At 49.6% G+C, this 17,790-nt stretch overlaps 1 protein-coding gene and 1 long non-coding RNA gene across 14 annotated transcripts in view; one reads left to right on the top strand and one right to left on the bottom strand.

The window, feature by feature from the left end:
• The window catches only part of MYH10 (myosin heavy chain 10), a 134,093-nt gene that overhangs the window by 114,606 nt on the left and 1,697 nt on the right, over positions 1–17,790 (top strand). For 7 of the 13 annotated variants that reach the window (XM_033422875.2, XM_033422873.2, XM_033422877.2 and 4 more), the window contains 14 exons: positions 352–496; positions 1,077–1,283; positions 2,400–2,504; positions 3,685–3,837; positions 4,181–4,429; positions 4,710–4,922; positions 6,475–6,687; positions 7,764–7,925; positions 12,260–12,388; positions 12,741–12,829; positions 13,727–13,850; positions 13,920–14,128; positions 15,411–15,519; positions 16,921–17,093. In XM_033422875.2, the coding sequence (XP_033278766.1) occupies positions 352–496; positions 1,077–1,283; positions 2,400–2,504; positions 3,685–3,837; positions 4,181–4,429; positions 4,710–4,922; positions 6,475–6,687; positions 7,764–7,925; positions 12,260–12,388; positions 12,741–12,829; positions 13,727–13,850; positions 13,920–14,128; positions 15,411–15,519; positions 16,921–17,093 (2,280 nt within the window). Of the gene's footprint in view, positions 1–351; positions 497–1,076; positions 1,284–2,399; positions 2,505–3,684; positions 3,838–4,180; positions 4,430–4,709; positions 4,923–6,474; positions 6,688–7,763; positions 7,926–12,259; positions 12,389–12,740; positions 12,830–13,726; positions 14,129–15,410; positions 15,520–16,920; positions 17,094–17,790 lie in introns of all 13 variants that reach the window. The other 6 variants (XM_033422869.2, XM_033422872.2, XM_033422868.2 and 3 more) reach the window with 1 other exon arrangement.
• On the bottom strand, positions 280–2,400 carry LOC117200361 (uncharacterized). Its single transcript, XR_007473342.1, has 2 exons — positions 2,041–2,400; positions 280–1,550 (listed from the first exon to the last, which is right to left on the bottom strand). It is a non-coding gene; the product is annotated as an uncharacterized LOC117200361 (long non-coding RNA).

The raw sequence follows: 17,790 nt of genomic DNA, 5'->3' as shown, positions 1-17,790 counted from the left end.
TTACCAGCCCTTTTGGGGATTTACCCTCTTCCGGTTTTACTGAAATGCCTGCTGGCGCTGTGGCAGGCATTTTGGCATCTTGTGTTAAGCAGTGCCTGGCCTGTGATACACCCAGGCTGCCCCGGACGTCCGAAGACCCTTAGGGACATTACACCGTGTCTCGACTGTAAGTCGCATGTGGAATGGGGGTCATGCTGGTTCTGGAAGGTTTCCCGCTACCACAGTAACAGACACGCCAGCCTCCTGGAATCCATGTCATGTTTCAAACAAAAGCAGAACTTTAAAAATGTGCATTTCATTTAGTCATTCAACTAATTCTGAGCTTCCTCCTCTAAAATTATGTTTCTCTAGCACCAAACGTGAACAAGAAGTGGCAGAGCTGAAGAAAGCTCTCGAGGAGGAGACGAAGAACCACGAGGCTCAGATCCAGGACATGAGGCAGAGACACGCGACCGCCCTGGAGGAGCTGTCGGAGCAGCTAGAGCAGGCGAAGAGGGTAGGGACACGTCGGTGGGCAGCGCGGGTGTCCAGGTGCTCCCGCAGCGGCCGCTCTCTGAGAGCACAGTGCTGGCCTGGGGGAGCCAGGCGCCCCTGATTTTATTTTTAAATCACATATTCCTCTCACCGATAGCCCTCTTCCTCCTGACTGAGCTCTAAAGCTTCAGCAGCTGCACATCCTGCTCTCGCTCACCTGCTGCCCAGAAGCCGCCAGGCCCTTTGGGTGTCCCTGGTGCCCTGCCCCCTGCCCCTCCCGCCTCCAGTCTGTCTCAGGCACCGCACACATCGTTGCCCTTGCTTCATCGTTCCCGCCTCCTCCTCTCACATGCTGGCCCCCCGCGGTGCTGCCAGCGCCCCCCCCATACTGTATCTGCTGCCCTGAGCGGGGTGTACAGGGGTGCTCCGCCCACAGAAGTCTTCACACTCCGAGAACAGCAGGTGTCTTCCTTCATTTATGCAACAGATGTCGACTGCAGGCTCACTCCGTGTCAGCACGGTTCTCCGGACACCAAAGCCGCGCCCTTTGCGTCCTCTGTTGTAGAACTGCGAGTGAAGTGCTCCTCCCTTCTCTCTCCTAGTTCAAGGCAAATCTGGAGAAGAACAAGCAGGGCCTGGAGACAGACAACAAGGAGCTGGCGTGCGAGGTGAAAGTGCTGCAGCAGGTCAAGGCCGAGTCTGAGCACAAGAGGAAGAAGCTGGACGCCCAGGTCCAGGAGCTCCACGCCAAGGTCTCGGAAGGAGACAGACTCAGGGTGGAACTGGCCGAGAAAGCGAATAAGTTACAGGTAGGCCTGGAAAGCCTTTCCTGGACGTCGCCCCCAGTGTCTGGCGGGGTGGGGAGGGGACTGACATTGGGGTCGCCCGGGCTGCCTCAGGTCCACGTTAGGCTCCTCGTGTCGCTCTCCCACTTGAAGCTCACAGCGCCCCCCGGGTGAGTCTGGTGGATGAGGACGTGAGAAGCTTGCCTGCCTCTGGGCTCTGCTGAGTCCACAGCCCTCCCCGCCCCGCTGCCGCCAAGACTGATGAAGTGGGGGGATCTCTGAAGGGCATTGCTAAAATGAGGAAAAACAAATGCCATCAGCTTGAGTTTCAAGTATAGAAACGTCCTCCGTGTGCCTTCCCTTTGCCCACGTGACTAGAGGACAGACTAGAACGAAGGGCAGCTCCTGTTCCTTTTGTCTACGACCCACTGTCCCCACAAAAAACATAGACGGTCTTACGCCATGGGGGTTTCTAGGGCGGGAGGTATTTTAGAGCTATCATTAATTAAACACAAAAAAGAAAAAAATGTTTTTACCACATTATTCATAAAATCTGACCATAAGAAATAGCTACATATTCATGATAAGTATATCATACCAGATTTTCTTTCAGCTTAGAAAGAACTGTGGGCTGTGACTCTTAGAATTTAAACTTATCTGAATCTGTGTGATAAAGTTTTCAAGTTCTCTAAGAAAATGAATTACACTCGCGCCCGCTACCCACCTCCCCCCAGTATAGGGATGGTGCATCTTCGTGTGAAAAAGGGTTAAAATAAAACACCTGCTGATCGTGAGCCTCCTCACATAGGACAGCAGCCACTCTTTCAGAGGATTTGGTATAATTTTTGTCTCTTGACGCTGAAAAACAAGATAGCAAGCCAGTTAGGAGAACGCCCCCCACGTGTGGGCTCTGCCGTCCTAAGCCTCCCTGTCCGGGCCGTAGGTGGAGGCTCTCTGCGGTGGCTGGCTCAGGGCCTGCTCACGGGGGCGGCAGATTCTCGGTGGTGAGCCCTCCTCAGCTGAGGCTGGCCCCTCCTCCCCACGATATGCTCGCTTTGTGTGCACTTAGGGTCCAGAACCCACCACTCTTCTCTCTGCCTACTGCTGAAGTGAGTCATAACCTTTCACTCCTCCTTGCAGAATGAATTGGATAATGTCTCAACTCTTCTAGAAGAAGCAGAGAAAAAGGGTATTAAGTTTGCCAAGGACGCAGCTGGTCTTGAGTCTCAACTCCAGGACACACAGGTATTTCCCCCGGGGGTAGAGTGTTAATAGTAACTCTGCTGTTTCTGTAATCTGTAAATTGGTGAAACATGCTATTCCCAGAACTGCCCTCTTATCACCTCTTTCTGATTTTCTGCTCTACTTTTTTTTCTTTATATAAATTTATTTATTTTGGGCCAAGTTGGGTTTTCGTTGCTGCATGCGGGCTTTCTCTAGTAGCGGCGAGCGGAGTCTACTCTTCGTTGCGGTGCACAGGCTTCTCATTGCGGTGGCTTCCCTTGTGGTGGAGCACAGGCTCTAGGCGCACGGGCTTCAGTAGTTGTCTCCCGGGCTCTAGAGCGCAGGCTCAGTAGTTGTGGCTTGCAGGCTCTAGAGCGCAGGCTCAGTAGTTGTGGTACATGGGCTTCGTTGCTCCGCTGCATGTGGGATCTTCCCGGACCAGGGCGCAAACCCGTGTCCCCTGCATGGGCAGGCGGATTCTTAACCACTGCGCCACTAGGGAATTCATTCTGCTCTACGTTTATTTTCAACCATCTTGCACCAAAACCAGCCCTGATGCTCAGGAACTCACCTCTGAGCTCATATCTAGAGCCTGCGGTTCCTGTGTCTGGCAGGCATGTGGGTGCCTGGTAGGCGGCTCTTGCCGTCTGGCCGGGCGCTGCCTGGGGTGCGGTTCACCGGGGTACGGTTCACCAGGCGGCGGTCCTGTTATACATTCGTGCACTGCTGGCCATTTTAAACATTTTCGCATGGTTTTCGTTCATTAACGCTGACCTGAGAGAAACAGGAAAGGATTCCAGGAGTGAGAAAAGATGTGGGAAAGGGAAGCTCGCAGGTCCCTGGCCTGGGCCCCTGGGGGGGTGACGCTGCCATTGCTCGTGAACAAGTTTGTTTTGGGTTTTTTGGCCACACTGCGCGGCTTGCGGGAGCTTGGTTCCCCAACCAGGGATTGAACCCACGCCCTCGGCAGTGAAAGCGCGGAGTCCTAGCCTTTGGACTGCCAGAGAATTCCCTCGTGAACAACTTTAAAGCAATATTGTACTAAGGGCACTTGTTAAATGATCAGGTGTGTTTTAAAATCACTTGTTTGTTAATATCACTGGGTATTTCTCACACACTGAGGCTCTGTTTTTTTTAACAGAGGCATTGTGGTTTGGGTGATTACATAACCTAAGTACTGACCGTTTATAAAAATAAACAGGAGCTTCTTCAGGAAGAGACACGCCAAAAACTGAACCTGAGCAGTCGGATCCGGCAGCTGGAGGAGGAGAAGAACAGCCTCCAGGAGCAGCAGGAGGAGGAGGAAGAGGCCAGGAAGAACCTGGAAAAGCAGGTGCTGGCCCTGCAGGCCCAGGTGCGTGCATCCGCTCGGGACGCCGTGTGGCCTCAGTGTGTGTGTTTAGCAGCTGACGTCCCTGCCCTGCTGGGTGGTTTCAACTCCATTTGGGACAGTTAATTGGGTCTTGTTGGGAGCAAGGTGAAGACCCTCGGACTGTGTCCACTATGTAAATTCCAATCCAGTCATGCTTTTATAGATGATTAGCGAAGACATTTATGGTCTAAGATCCATTTGCTCAGAGACGCATAGTATTGCTTTATATTATTTCTTCTGACAGAATACTGAAAATAAGTTTTATCTTTATTCCTCAAGTGTGAAATCCAGTTGAGTTCTTTAATCGTGATCTTTTTTCCTTCAGTTGACAGATACCAAGAAGAAAGTAGATGATGACCTGGGGACAATTGAAAGTTTGGAAGAAGCCAAGAAGAAGCTCCTTAAAGACGTGGAAGCACTGAGCCAGCGCCTGGAGGAGAAGGCCCTGGCCTACGACAAGCTGGAGAAGACCAAGAACCGCCTGCAGCAGGAGCTTGATGACCTGCTGGTGGACCTGGACCACCAGCGCCAGATCGTCTCCAACTTGGAGAAGAAGCAGAAGAAGTTCGATCAGGTGGGTGCCCAGCGCTCCCCACCCCTGGGCTCCAGGGCCAGCGCCACACGTGTTTCCTCCTGGCAAAGCCCTCGCCTTTGTCATTTCGGCTTAAAATAATCCTTTCTTATTTAAGAGCAATATGTATTTATAGCAAAATTGGAAAAAGCAGACCAGCATAAAGAAGGAAACAGGAGAACACGCCTGATATTCTTAGCAATAATTCAGGCACGTAGCAAATGAGGAGTCTCTGTTGCTTTTGAAATCGATTTTTACTGTCTCCCAACACCATCCCGTGTAGCTGTTAGCAGAAGAGAAGAATATCTCTGCCCGCTACGCGGAAGAGCGAGACCGGGCCGAAGCAGAGGCCAGAGAGAAGGAAACCAAAGCCCTGTCCCTGGCCCGTGCCCTTGAGGAGGCCCTGGAGGCCAAGGAAGAGTCTGAGCGGCAGAACAAGCAGCTGCGGGCAGACATGGAGGACCTGATGAGCTCCAAGGACGACGTGGGCAAGAACGTGAGTGTCCCGGGGACCAGTGCCTTCGGGGCAGGCAGGCGACTCTGGGGAGGCCCAGCCCTACAGCGAAGCGGGCCAGGAGTGTCTTGGCCTGTATGTAATTAGGGGGTTAAGGACTCCCAGGATAAGCCATCAGGTTTTCTGCAGTCTGTTCCCGGTTACCTGTGCCAAAGCCAGGCGGGGAGTTCTTGTCGCTTTCACAGGCCCTTCCCGCCCTAAGCTGCATCCCGACAGGCGTCCTTTAAATGAAGGGTTTCTCTGTTCCTGAGCCTCAGGTGTATCACACGCAGGTACCTGAAGTCCCCTCAGATTGAGGGTAGTGGGATCTGTCTCCTGCACCGAGTGGGGAAGCTGGAGAGGAGCCGGGAGGACCCTCTCGTCCTCCCACTGCACACGCCTCCCCCAGGAGCTGCTGGGATTTTTATTTACCCTCCCCCCTCCCCTAGTGTACGAGGTGTTGAGGACAGTGATGGGGACCCGGGCCTGGGGATCAGAACAGGTTCGGGGCTTGACTCTCCCCCAAGCTCCCATCTAACCTGCCTAAGCCTACGTTTCCTCTTCTGTCAAATGGACGTGATACTTGCCTGTTTCATGAAGCAGCTGCGGCTGTGCTCTGAAAGGCGTAAAGTCCTCTCTAAAGATAAAAGCTCATTTTCCTGGGACACGGGCTCTCTGGCCACATCATAAGGGAGGAAGGACTGTCCTACCTCCCTGCTGAGTCTCCTACAGCCTGGGGACCGGCCCCGTGGACAAGAAGAGGCCTCCTAGAGTAGAAATGGCCAGGATTACGTAGTAAAATGTAGAGAGAGAATTCCACGACTGATTCCGTTTTCTTGTTCCACATTAGTTTTCTTTAGAACAATCGACAGTCCCACGTTCATTCCACAAGCGTTCCTTTGTGCCTGTGGAGTGCCAGACACTAAGAGACACAGGCCCTCCTCACGTCGTAAGGCCTCTCCTGCCCGCGTGAGAACTGACATGGCAGTGAACCCCAAAGGGACACATCATAATAGCACCTGCGCACGCCTGCCTAAGGATCGTCTCCAGGATCAGAGGGGACGTGAAGGGGGAGCACCCAGCACAGCGCTTGGCACCGAGAACTTAGTAAACGTGTGTGGTGGGGATCTTTGCGCAGAGAAAGGTCAAACCCCTTTTTCACTGCACCCTGCTTGGCAGGCCTCACACACCTAGTACGTTGTCTCCACATGTGCATTTTCAATACAAATGACCTCTTCCACAGCAGGAGGGATGTACTGTGTTAGACACAGTGGCTGGTCAACAGGCGACTCCCCTGACACCACGCTTTTTATTCATGGCTTTTAAAGATCTCTCGGCTTCAAGGTCATGGGAGAGTAACTGATAGACTCTAGAGCTCATGTGAATAAAGAAATCAGGCCTGTCATTCAGATGGCGCGTTCTGAAATGAGGACTAGTGTAGCTGCAGTGGGAGGGGAGGATGCATAGGGGGGTGGGGTGCCTATAAACAGGAACTGCTGTCCTTGCTTGTCCCTCCACCAAGGGTCATCCCCTCCCTGTGCTTCCTGTGGTCCAGGTTCATGAACTTGAAAAATCCAAACGGGCCCTAGAGCAGCAGGTGGAGGAAATGAGGACCCAGCTGGAAGAGCTGGAAGATGAGCTTCAGGCTACAGAAGACGCCAAGCTTCGCCTGGAGGTCAACATGCAGGCCATGAAGGCCCAGTTCGAGAGGGACTTGCAGACCAGAGATGAGCAGAACGAGGAAAAGAAGCGGCTACTCATTAAACAGGTAGGTCATGGAAGAGTGGCCCCCGGAACAGGAACTGGTTTGTTCTCGAAGCCCAGTTCTGGGTCAATATCTTATTCATTCACATTGGAACATATTAGCTGGAGGAAATTTATTTGGTCATTTGATAATTTTTTTTGATAATTTTATTCTTTAAAATGTAATACAACTGGTTTTGATTTCCTATTTCTCAGATAATATCACTGCTACTTACAAGCCAGGATATCCATTGAAAAGCCCTTAGTGGAATCTCCAGGGACATGTAGTCAGGTTCAAGTTCTGTGAGTCTCATGAGTATCGATAAAGGGAAGAATCAATATGTACCTGACAAGGTGATTCAGAGTATTCCGAAGGTCAGATCACACGTCCTCATTAAGCCACTCTTTAAAGGGAAACCTCTAGGTATTTACATTTTTTTTAATTTTAAGAAGTTGCTTGGGCACTTATGATTTATATACTTTCCTGAGTGCATGTTAAACTTCTAATTTAAAAGTTTACTTTAAAAACTAATTGTGGATATTTTCTCAGTCCCTTGGAGTTCATGGTATCAAGTCTTGGATCTGAGATAGATTTAATTTTGCTTTGTTATTTGCAGTCCACTAATACTTATTTTATTAGTCATTTATTTGCTAGATAACAAATTACCTCAAACTTAGTGACTTAAAACAACACGCATTAACTGAGTTTCTGTGGGTCAGGAATTCAGAATGGACTTAGCAGGGTGTGTCATCTGAAGGCCCGACGGGGGCTGGAGGGTCTGCATCCTGGCTGGCTTGCCCACGGGGTGCTGGCCCACCCGCAAGGTGCTGGCCCGAGAACTCTGCTCTGGGCACGTGGGCCAGTCTCGTTGCATCACCGAGACCATGAGCTCTGCCTCCTTACGTGCCTTTGCCGTGGTCGGTGGAAATGGTTTGTACCAGTGGTGGTGGTTAAAGATCTCTCTGTACAAATTAACTGCTAATAACAGTCATAACTGCCCAGTGGCAGGCAGTACCTCTCCAGAGTAACCCGAGCCCTCACGTGCCGGTTCTGTGTGGGCACCTGGGTCTGACCAGACGTAACCCCATGCGGTCCATTAGGTGCGGGAGCTGGAGGCTGAGCTGGAGGATGAGCGGAAACAGCGGGCTCTTGCTGTGGCTTCAAAGAAGAAAATGGAAATAGACCTGAAGGACCTGGAAGCTCAAATCGAGGCTGCAAACAAAGCTAGGGATGAAGTGATCAAGCAGCTCCGCAAACTTCAGGTAAGTGCACCAGCCGTCAGTCCTTGGTGGTGGCAGGTGTCATCTGGCCCTACTGAGATCAAGCGCAACATGGCCCGGGAAGCTGGGAAGAAGGGCTCCGGGCAGCACCCAGCCTGCCATCTTGCCCGCAGGCTCAGGGTTGCCAGGTCACCCCTGCAGAGAGCACAGTGCAGCCGTCAGCCTCGGCTGTGGGTTGGGGCCACGGGCCATAAAGATGGCACATGTCTGGCTCCAGTGTCTACAGTGGGCCAGTGCTTGCCCCACTTGGACTGATCGGGGTGGAGTCACCAGCAGGGCGGCAGCCACCAGGGACAAGCTTTGGGGCTCTGAACAGCCTCTGATGCTCAACTCAACATGCAGCCACTGAGCCACCAAGAGGAGAGTGGTGTCGACTCCCCTCCGCTAGCGCCGTGAGCTTTAGTGAGCCTTTCCATCTCATTGAATCGTCACTTTTGCTACCCAGATGGTGTGCCGGTTTTCACTATCACAGTGACAAAAAGTGATTTCTATAGTAACTCACAGTATTGGCAGGATGTGATGGGCCCTTTCATATAAGTAGGCACAACTTCCCTGGAGGGAGGTTTGTTAGGACAGAAGCTTTAGAAAGGTTCCATTCCTTTTGACCTTGGTGATTCTGCATCTTGAGAATTTATCCTAACAAAATGTAAATATGAGGAGAAGTACTTACATACAAAGATCATAGCTGAAGTGTTATTTGTGATGGGAAATAACCTAAATGTAGGTGGACTGCCAGCCATTCAAATGATGGGGATATGTATGCAGTGACACAGGAAGACACAGCGTAGGGAGGGCAGTTTAGTTTGTAACTCAGCACACATGTGTGTAAACGTCTATATATAGACAGGTAGATGTACACATTTAGGAAAAAAGTTTAGAAGGAAACGTCATCTCTGGATAATAGATTTATGAGTAGCTTATTTGCTTCCTTACACTTTTTTAAAAAGCTAAATACAAAGGTTTTTACTTTGACCAGCTAATTACAAAGAATATAAATTATATTACTATGACTTTAACAGCTTTATGGAGATATACTTCACACAACACTCAATTTACCCATCTAGAGTGTTTTGCTGTTTTTTAGAATATTCATAGGGGCTGTGCCAGCATCTCCCACTGTCGCATTTTGGACATTCTGGTTCCCTCTGAAAGAGACCCTGTGCCCATTCGCTGTGGCTCCACACTATCTGCACACCCAGCACTGACCACCCACGAACCTACTCTCCGTCTCCAGACTTGCCTAGGCTGGGCATGCCATACAGACGGAACCCTGCAGTATGTGGCTTTCGTGGCCGGCTTCTTTCACGTAGCGTGTTCTCAAGGGTCACCACGCTGTAGCATAAATAAGTACTTCATTCCTTTCTATTACCAAATAATATTCCATTGTTTGGACATGCCATATTTTTTTTATTAATCCATTCATTAGTTGGCATTTGAGTTATTTTGACTTTTTAAGCTACTATGGATACTGCTGCTATGAACGTTCACATATATTTGTACGGATGTGTGTTTTCAATTTTCTTGGGTATATACCTAGGAATGGAATTGCTAGGTTATACGGTAATTCTGTTTAACTTTGAGGAACTGCCCGGTCTTTCCACAGCGACATTTTACCTTCCTACCAGCTATGTATGAGGATTCCAGTTTCTCTACATCCTCAACAACACTTGCTATATTGTCCGTCTTTTAATTATAGCCATCCCAGTGCGTATGAAGTGGTATCTCATTGTGGTTTTTTTTAATATAAATTTATTTATATTTGGCTGTGTTGGGTCCTCGTCGCTGCGCACGGGCTTTCTCTAGTTGCGGTGAGCGGGGGCTACCCTTCGTTGCGGTGCACAGGCTTCTCATTGCGGTGCCTTCTCTGTTGTGGAGCACGGGCTCTAGGCACGTGGGCTTCAGTAGTTGTGGCACACAGGCTCAGTAGTTGGGGTACATGGGCTTAGTTGCTCCGCAGCATGTGGGGTCTTCCCGGACCAGGGCTCAAACCCGTGTCCCCTGCAGTGGTAGGCAGATTCTTAACCACTGCGCCACCAGCAAAGTCCCTCATTGTGGTTTTGATTTGCGTTTCCCTAATGACAAATGATGTTGAAAAGCTTTACATGTGCTTATTGGCCAATATCATATGTGGGAAAAAATGTCTTTCAGTCCTCTGCTAAGCTTTTGAGTTGTCTTCAGTAATTGAGTTGTAACATTTCTGTATACATTCTAGATGTTTTGTAGGAGATACACAGTTTCCAAATATTTTCTTTAATTGTCTAGATTATCTATTCACGCCCTCAATGGTATTGTTTACAGCACAAAAGTTTTTAATTTTGATGGAGTCCAATTTATCTTTTCTTTTGTTTCTTCTGTTTTTGTTAGGTCTGTGAAACCACTGCCTTATCCGAAGTCCTAGAGATTTAGTCCTGTGTTTTCTCCTAAGAGTTTTATATTTTTAGCTCTTTTTCTAAATCCATTTTGAGTTAATTTTTGTTATATGGTTTCATATATGAACCCAGTTTCATTCTTTCGGATATGGATATCCAGTTGTCCCAGCACCACTTGTTAAAAAGACTAGTCTTTCCCCTCTTGAATTATCTTGGCACTCTTGTCAAAAATCAGCTGACCACAGACTTGTGTTTATTTCTGGACTCTCAGTCGTATTCCATTGATCTCTATGTCTGTCCTTCCACCAGTACCACAGTCTTGATTACTGTAGCTCTGCAGGTTTTGTGGTTGGAAAGTGTGACTTCTCCAACTTTGTTCTTCTTTTTCATGACTGTATTCTGGGTTCCTTGCAATTCCATTTAGGATCAGCTTGTCAATTTCTGCCTCCCCCCACCAACCCCCAAAGCCCCCCACTTGGATTCTTATATTGTGTTGACTTGGAAGATCAACTTGGAGAGTATTGCCATCTTAACAGTACATGGCTATCATGCCACTCATTTCGCTATTCTTTACTTTTTTTCAATGATGCTTTATTTTATAGTTTCTGATGTACAAGTCTTATACTTTAGCTAAATTTTATCCTTTTTGATGCTAAGTGTAATTGCTTTGTTAATATTTAGAATGTTTATAGTTAGTATATAGAAATATAACTGATTTTTGTACAGTTGTCCTTTGGTATCCAAGGGGGATTGGTTCCAGGACCCCCCCTACTCCATGGATACCAAAATCCTCAGATGCTCAAGTCCCTGATGTAAAATGCTGTATTGGGACTTCCTGGCATCCGCGCTTCCACTGCAGGGGGCACAGGTTCGATCCCTGGTCAGAGAACTAAGATCCCACGTGCCGTGCAGCACAACCAAAAAAGGTGGGGTGGGGGGGAGAAAAAAAAGGTCTCTCCTTCCCTTCCTAAGTACCCTGCTAAAATGGTGTATTATTTGCATATAACCTATGCATATCCTCTCGTATACTTTAAATCGTCTCTAGATTACTTATAACACTACCTAATACAAGGTGAACGATATATAAATAGCTGCGCATGTGGCAAATTCAAGTTTTGCTTTTAGGAACTTTCTGAGAATTTGTTTCCCCTGAATGTTTTTGATCCGCTGCTGGTTGAATCCGCGTATGTGGAACTCACAGATATGGAGAGCTGACTATATATCGATCAGTGAGGCTGCAGCCTCACTGAACTCGTTTATTAGTTCTAATCGTTTCTTAGTGGATTCCTTAAGATTTTCAATATGTAAGGTTATATCGTCTGCAAATTGAGCTTGTTTTACTTCTTTTCCAATCTGAATGTCTTTTCTTTCTTTGTCTTGGCCTAACTGCTTTGACTAGAATCTCCATTACAGTGCTACACAGAAGGGGCGAGGTCAGGCATCCCTGTCTCATTGCTTATCTTAGAGGAAGGCATTCAATCTTTGACCATTAAGTATATTAGCTGTTAGTTTTTCACTGATGCCCTTTATCAGAGTTTCCTTCAGTTTATTGAGTGTTTTTATATTGAAAAGGTGTTAGATTTTGTCAGATGCTGCTTCTGCATTTATTGAGATGATCATATAGTTAATTCATTTTTTGGATATCAAATCAACATTGCATTCCTCAGATAAATCCCACTTGGATGGTGGGGTATAAAGGTATATAAATATACACAATGTATAATTCTTTTAATATGTTGATGGATTCAATTGGTTACTATTTTGTTGAGGATTTTTACATCTGTATTCATAAGGGATATTGGCCTGAATGTTTTCTTGTCTTATTTCTGTCACTTCCACATACTTTTATATTTACAATAAATGCATACATATTATAATCTGGAGAAAAATATGTTTAAAAACTAAGAATGGACACTACCCCAAAACTTTCTTCCTATTTAATCTTAGGCTCAAATGAAGGACTACCAACGTGAATTAGAAGAAGCTCGTGCATCCCGGGATGAGATTTTTGCTCAGTCCAAAGAGAGTGAAAAGAAACTGAAGAGTCTGGAAGCAGAAATCCTTCAACTGCAGGAGGTTGGTTTACTTACTCATCCATTTGTTTAAAAAAATATATCTGCCCTTGAAATTTCTCTAAGACCAGATAACTATATTTTAGTATCTTTGTAGCCTAGTGTAATTTCACTATCCATGTTTAATATGGTACTGGACCATCTTACTGCTTCAGTTGGGCAAAGTGGTCATACTTTGACACTGTTCTACCTGGCTAACATCAGAGAAGTTGATGGGTAATTTCTCAAGTCTGACTGCAATTGGAGGCACACTTAGTGCCTCGAGCAAGGTGGCCGCAGCTACAGGCACTGTCGGATTTCACCCTTGAGGAAACTGTTACCAGCCAGAGCTTCCATCACGGTCTGAACTTATTCAGGAACTTGCCTCATCTGAGCGAGCCCGCCGACACGCCGAGCAGGAGAGAGATGAGCTGGCGGATGAGATCGCCAACAGCGCCTCTGGCAAGTGAGTCTCCTGGCAACAGGTGGGAAGGGACGGGCATCCCACAATCGGTGGTGCCCCCCCCCATTCTTCATGGGCACTGGGCCCATTCCCCTGGGGCACGCCCGTGGCACTGAGACAGCCATGGGGGTCGTCTGGCATCTAGGAGTCAGTAGTTGGTTTGCTCATCTGTTCAAAGTCTGGAAAGATGAGCACGAGATGCTGAGCCTCCGGGCTGCCTGCCTCGGCCCCTGGCTGGCTGCACAACCCCGGCAGGTCACACGTCCCTGTGCCAGTCATGCCCACATAGGTGTGCAGGAAAGACATTCAGAACCAGCCTGGTTTCCATAGGGTGCACAGCCTTGCAATGCAAGTCCTCGCTTTCAGATTCATTAGGTTTGACAAGCACATTCCTTAGACTTACCTTACCCTGGATGCATTTTTCATTAAAAGCCCTTTTTTTTTTTTTTTTTCCCCCAATTAAGAGGTTGCTTTCTCCGTTCAATTACTGTACTGAGTATTCATCGTGGTCATTTTCTAGCACGCCATCATTTGGACCTGGCATTTGATCTCGGTGCACTAGAAAAGCTAGGGAATGCCAGGATGTTTTTGCACTTTTAAAGCTGACACTGGCTGCCGAGAAGAGCTGGAGAAGGCAGCAGGGCGGTCAGCGGGAAGGCTGCACACCGGTCCAGACGAGAGATGATGGGGCCTGGCCTGGGTGGTAGGCCTGGGGATGGAGAGAAGTGGGCGGTGTGTTTGGAAGCGTAACCAGCTAGGCATGGCGGATTGGGGTGGGAACAGAGGAAAGAGAAAAGTCAACAGTGCTGCTCGGCTTCCAGCAGCAGGGTGGGTGGAGGTGCCCTCGAGTTTCCCGTACCGTGGAGACCGGTTCTGAGCTGTTGCCTCCTCGCCCGGCAGGTCTGCGCTGCTGGATGAGAAGCGGCGCCTGGAGGCACGGATAGCACAGCTGGAGGAGGAGCTTGAAGAGGAGCAGAGCAACATGGAGTTGCTCAACGACCGCTTCCGCAAGACCACGCTGCAGGTGGGCACGCAGCGGCCGCCCCAGGGAGGGCCGCGCCGTCCCCGCACGACTGACCCATCTCCTCTCCAGGTGGACACGCTGAACGCAGAGCTGGCGGCCGAGCGCAGCGCCGCCCAGAAGAGCGACAATGCGCGCCAGCAGCTGGAGCGGCAGAACAAGGAGCTGAAGGCCAAGCTGCAGGAGCTGGAGGGTGCTGTCAAGTCCAAGTTCAAGGCCACCATCTCAGCCCTGGAAGCCAAGATTGGGCAGTTGGAGGAGCAGCTTGAGCAGGAGGCCAAGTAAGAGGTTTTTACAGTGTCTCTGCTACAGACCAGGTCCAGGTTTTAGCCCGTGAGTCAGAGATGACACAGACATGCCCCTTGTCCCATGGGAGCTCCCTTGGCAGGGGAAGAATGACAAGAACACACGTAACCAGAGAGGTGGTGGTGTGAGCCCTCAGGGTACGCTGGGCTCACCTGTCAGCTCTTCCCAGACAGCTGAGGGCTCATCGCACTGTGCCCTGTGACTTCCTGGTTCCATAGTTTACATCTCTACCCGAAGTCGATTGCCCGAGTTGGTGGCATCACGTGAAATGCTACAATTTGTTGGCAGAGAAGAAATGCAGTATGACAAAAATACAAGCTTTTTTTCTCCCTGAGGAAGGGACTGCTCGACAGTTTCCGTTCTGTTGTCGTAAACCGCTCTGAAGTTTATGAGTTGCACAACACAGCCTTTGGCAGGCATTTACAAATCTATGAGGATAGAAATCACAGACTGCCAGAGCTAGAGCAGCCCTTCAGCTCACCCTCCTGTCAGGGAGCTTGGAGCCCAGAAATGCGGGTCTGTGCTCAGAGCCTGACATCCTCTGCAACCGGCATCCCAGACTTGCCCCTGCATTCAACTCTAACAGTTAAGGGTTTGTTTGCTGTTGGTTGTAATTAACATGACTCGCCCTTTCAGCTGACTCCATCACTATCGTTTTTGCATAACATTTGTGGAGGAACAAAAGAACTTTTTCTGTTTTCAGTGGAGTCCTACAAATAAGCTACCTCTGCTTCATGTGGGACAGTGGAGGCCTGTCTAGAAACATGGTGCTTTGACTCCTACGTGAAGCGTGGCGGGATGGGGGCGTTGTTTCAGTGTCAGCCGCTCTAGCATCTTCGTACGTAGTCAGTAAATTTTAAATTGAAACCACTGCCTAATAAATTGAGTCTTTGTTTTGTTTTCCAGGCTGAAAAGTTAGGAGATTAGAGTAACCAACTAAGGTTTTTGTCTTCAAAAACTCTACACTCAAATACGTGACAGGTAGCTTGTATGTAACATTTGATCTTTGGTAGATCACTAAACAAAGTGATTGACATGGTGAAGGAATAATGCAGTTTTTCTACCTGTCAAGCATTAGAATACATTAAAGGCAATCCACAGTTTGACCAGAAGGGAGACGTTTCTGGGCCATATTGATCACGATGATACAGAGGTCCCGGAAAGCACTCTAACAAATGCCATCTTCCAGAGAAAAGGACTTAAAAAAAATATTCATTTCAAGAATTGGGAAAACTAACGTGTTGATCATTTTCACAGGGAAAGAGCAGCCGCCAACAAACTAGTCCGTCGCACCGAGAAGAAGCTGAAGGAAATCTTCATGCAGGTCGAGGATGAACGCCGCCACGCCGACCAGTATAAAGAACAGGTAAGGGCAGAAGGCAGGTAGGAGGAACACGTCTTCCACTCTAAATGCTGTAGCAAGGAGACGGATGCAAAACCAGCCGTGTTACCATTTGACTAGGTGAATGAGGAAGAGCTATTTGCAACTCTTCATTCTAACGTTTCAACAAACATGTGCTGTTCCTTGTTCCTGCCACTCACTCCCGGGTGCTGGGGATACAGAGGTGATTAGGACCTGGCCCTGCCCCGTGAGTCCCCCCAAGTGCCCCAGAGTGGGCAAGAGCACGTCAGGAAGGCTTGAAGTGTGAGGCCTGGACTGACCTTAAAGTTATCATGTTTCCTCCACTAGAATGGACGCTACATGAGTGCAGAGATTTCTGCCTGTTTCACCCACTGTCATCTCTTGAATGCCTAGAATAGTTCTGGGCACAGCTGGCAGTCACTGAATGTTGGCTGGATGGAGGGGTGGATACATTGTTGAATGAAAAGGGAAGAGAAAGCAAATGTACAGCATGTGGAACCCGAGTGGTCCTCCTTGTCTGCGTCCAGGCATCTGTTTTCTCAGTGCCAAGGGCATGTGCTGATAGGGCTTTGGACTGTGGTCAGGTCTGCACTGGCTAAAACCTGGGTGGGGGCTGTGTTCTCCTCTGGCTCTCGGTCCTCTCTGAGACCTGCCGCCGTGGCTGGAGCTGAGGATCCACTGCCTCTGGCCCAGATCCTCCTCTCCTCCTCTCCTCCTCCCCCTCTCCTCCTCCCCTGCTCCAGTCGGGCACCCAGCCTGGCCTTCCCTTCTCACCCCCACGCTCAGGGCCTAGCAACACCGAGGGCAGTTCTGGGTGGGTGTGACCTGGACCCGCAGGGCACTGGCCAGTCTCTGTGGTTCAGGAGTGAGGGATCCAGTGGGCAGGCTGAGTTCTCCTGTCAGGTCTTCCAGAGTGGCTTTGTACTTGAATCAAACAGAACGTCAACACACCTGTGTTGAACAGAGGTGTAAAATGAATGGAGCATCTCCTGGGGTTGGAGACTGTCCACACCGTTGGCTCTTCTGCGTCTTGCGGGACTAGCCCTTCCCTTTCACAGTCCCATAGGGCACTCGTGTGCAGATACTAAACTGTCATTTTTCTGCAGAAAACTCAGGGATGAAAAGCGGGTGTGTTTTTTTTTTTTAAGTTTCCTTTAGCATAATTTGCTGCATAGACATGGTTTTGCTGAGAATAGCAGGCTGGTCAAAAGGCCTTGTGCCAAGCCCCAGTCTTGTGTATCAGTGCACTCGCACGTGTATATGCCTGCCGTGTGTGTGGGTACACTCGTGTGTGCACTCGCGTGGCTGGCAGGGCAGAGGCCTATGCTGACACTCTCAGGATGCAGCGATGCCAAATTTGGATTCACCGGTTTGGTGTGACTTGGTTCGTGTAACTTCCCCGAGATGGAGAAGGCCAACGCCAGGATGAAGCAGCTCAAACGGCAGCTGGAGGAAGCAGAGGAAGAAGCCACACGTGCCAACGCGTCTCGGCGCAAACTCCAGCGGGAACTGGATGACGCCACCGAGGCCAACGAGGGCCTGAGCCGCGAGGTCAGCACGCTGAAGAACCGGCTGAGGTGAGTGCCCCGGGCCTCCGTGAGGTCACACCCAGAGCCTGCAAACAGCTGCGTCCATGGGCTCCGGGTGCAGTGGTTTCTCAGGCTCCTGTCCAGCTCTTCGTTCTTGCCTGTTTAGCTGTTCAGGATCCCTGACCGTCGGTAGTCCTTGAGGATGGAGGAGCAACAGGCCCACTCATTTGCTCCGCGTTTGCTAGTGGGCTGTGCGAATCCATGGCTCGAGGCTTGGGAGCCAGCCCAGGTGTCTGTCCGCGTCCCGGGTGAGGGCAGAACACGGGGAGCCTAAGGCTACACCTTCTCCCCCAGAAGGAAAGCTTAGCACAGGTGTTGGCAAACCGTGGCCTATGGGCCAGATCCTGTCTGCGCCCTGCTCTCCTGTACAGCCAGGGAGCTAAGAATGGTGTTTACATTTATAAAGGCTGTAAAAAGACAAAGAGTGTTCAACAGCGACCTTAGGTGGCCCACAAAGCCTAAATAGAGCATTTACTCTCCACCCTTTGGGGAGAGGCTGGCCCATGGTGAGCAGGGGGCTGAGTCCAGCCACCCCCAGGGCTCCGGGGCCCTCCCAGGATGACGTTCCGCAGGCGGCTGTGGGAGAGGTGGGAAAGCACGGAGCTGTTCCTGATCTGCCCACCACCCCAGCTGGTGCGTCTTGAGGAAGGGCTGGAAGTTGAGTCGTCAGGCGGTTGAACGACTT

The sequence above is a fragment of the Orcinus orca genome, chromosome 19, assembly GCF_937001465.1.
Source record: "Orcinus orca chromosome 19, mOrcOrc1.1, whole genome shotgun sequence".
NCBI lineage: Eukaryota > Metazoa > Chordata > Mammalia > Artiodactyla > Delphinidae > Orcinus > Orcinus orca.
Note: the sequence above shows the minus strand (reverse complement) of the source record. Positions and strands in the feature narration are given on the sequence as shown.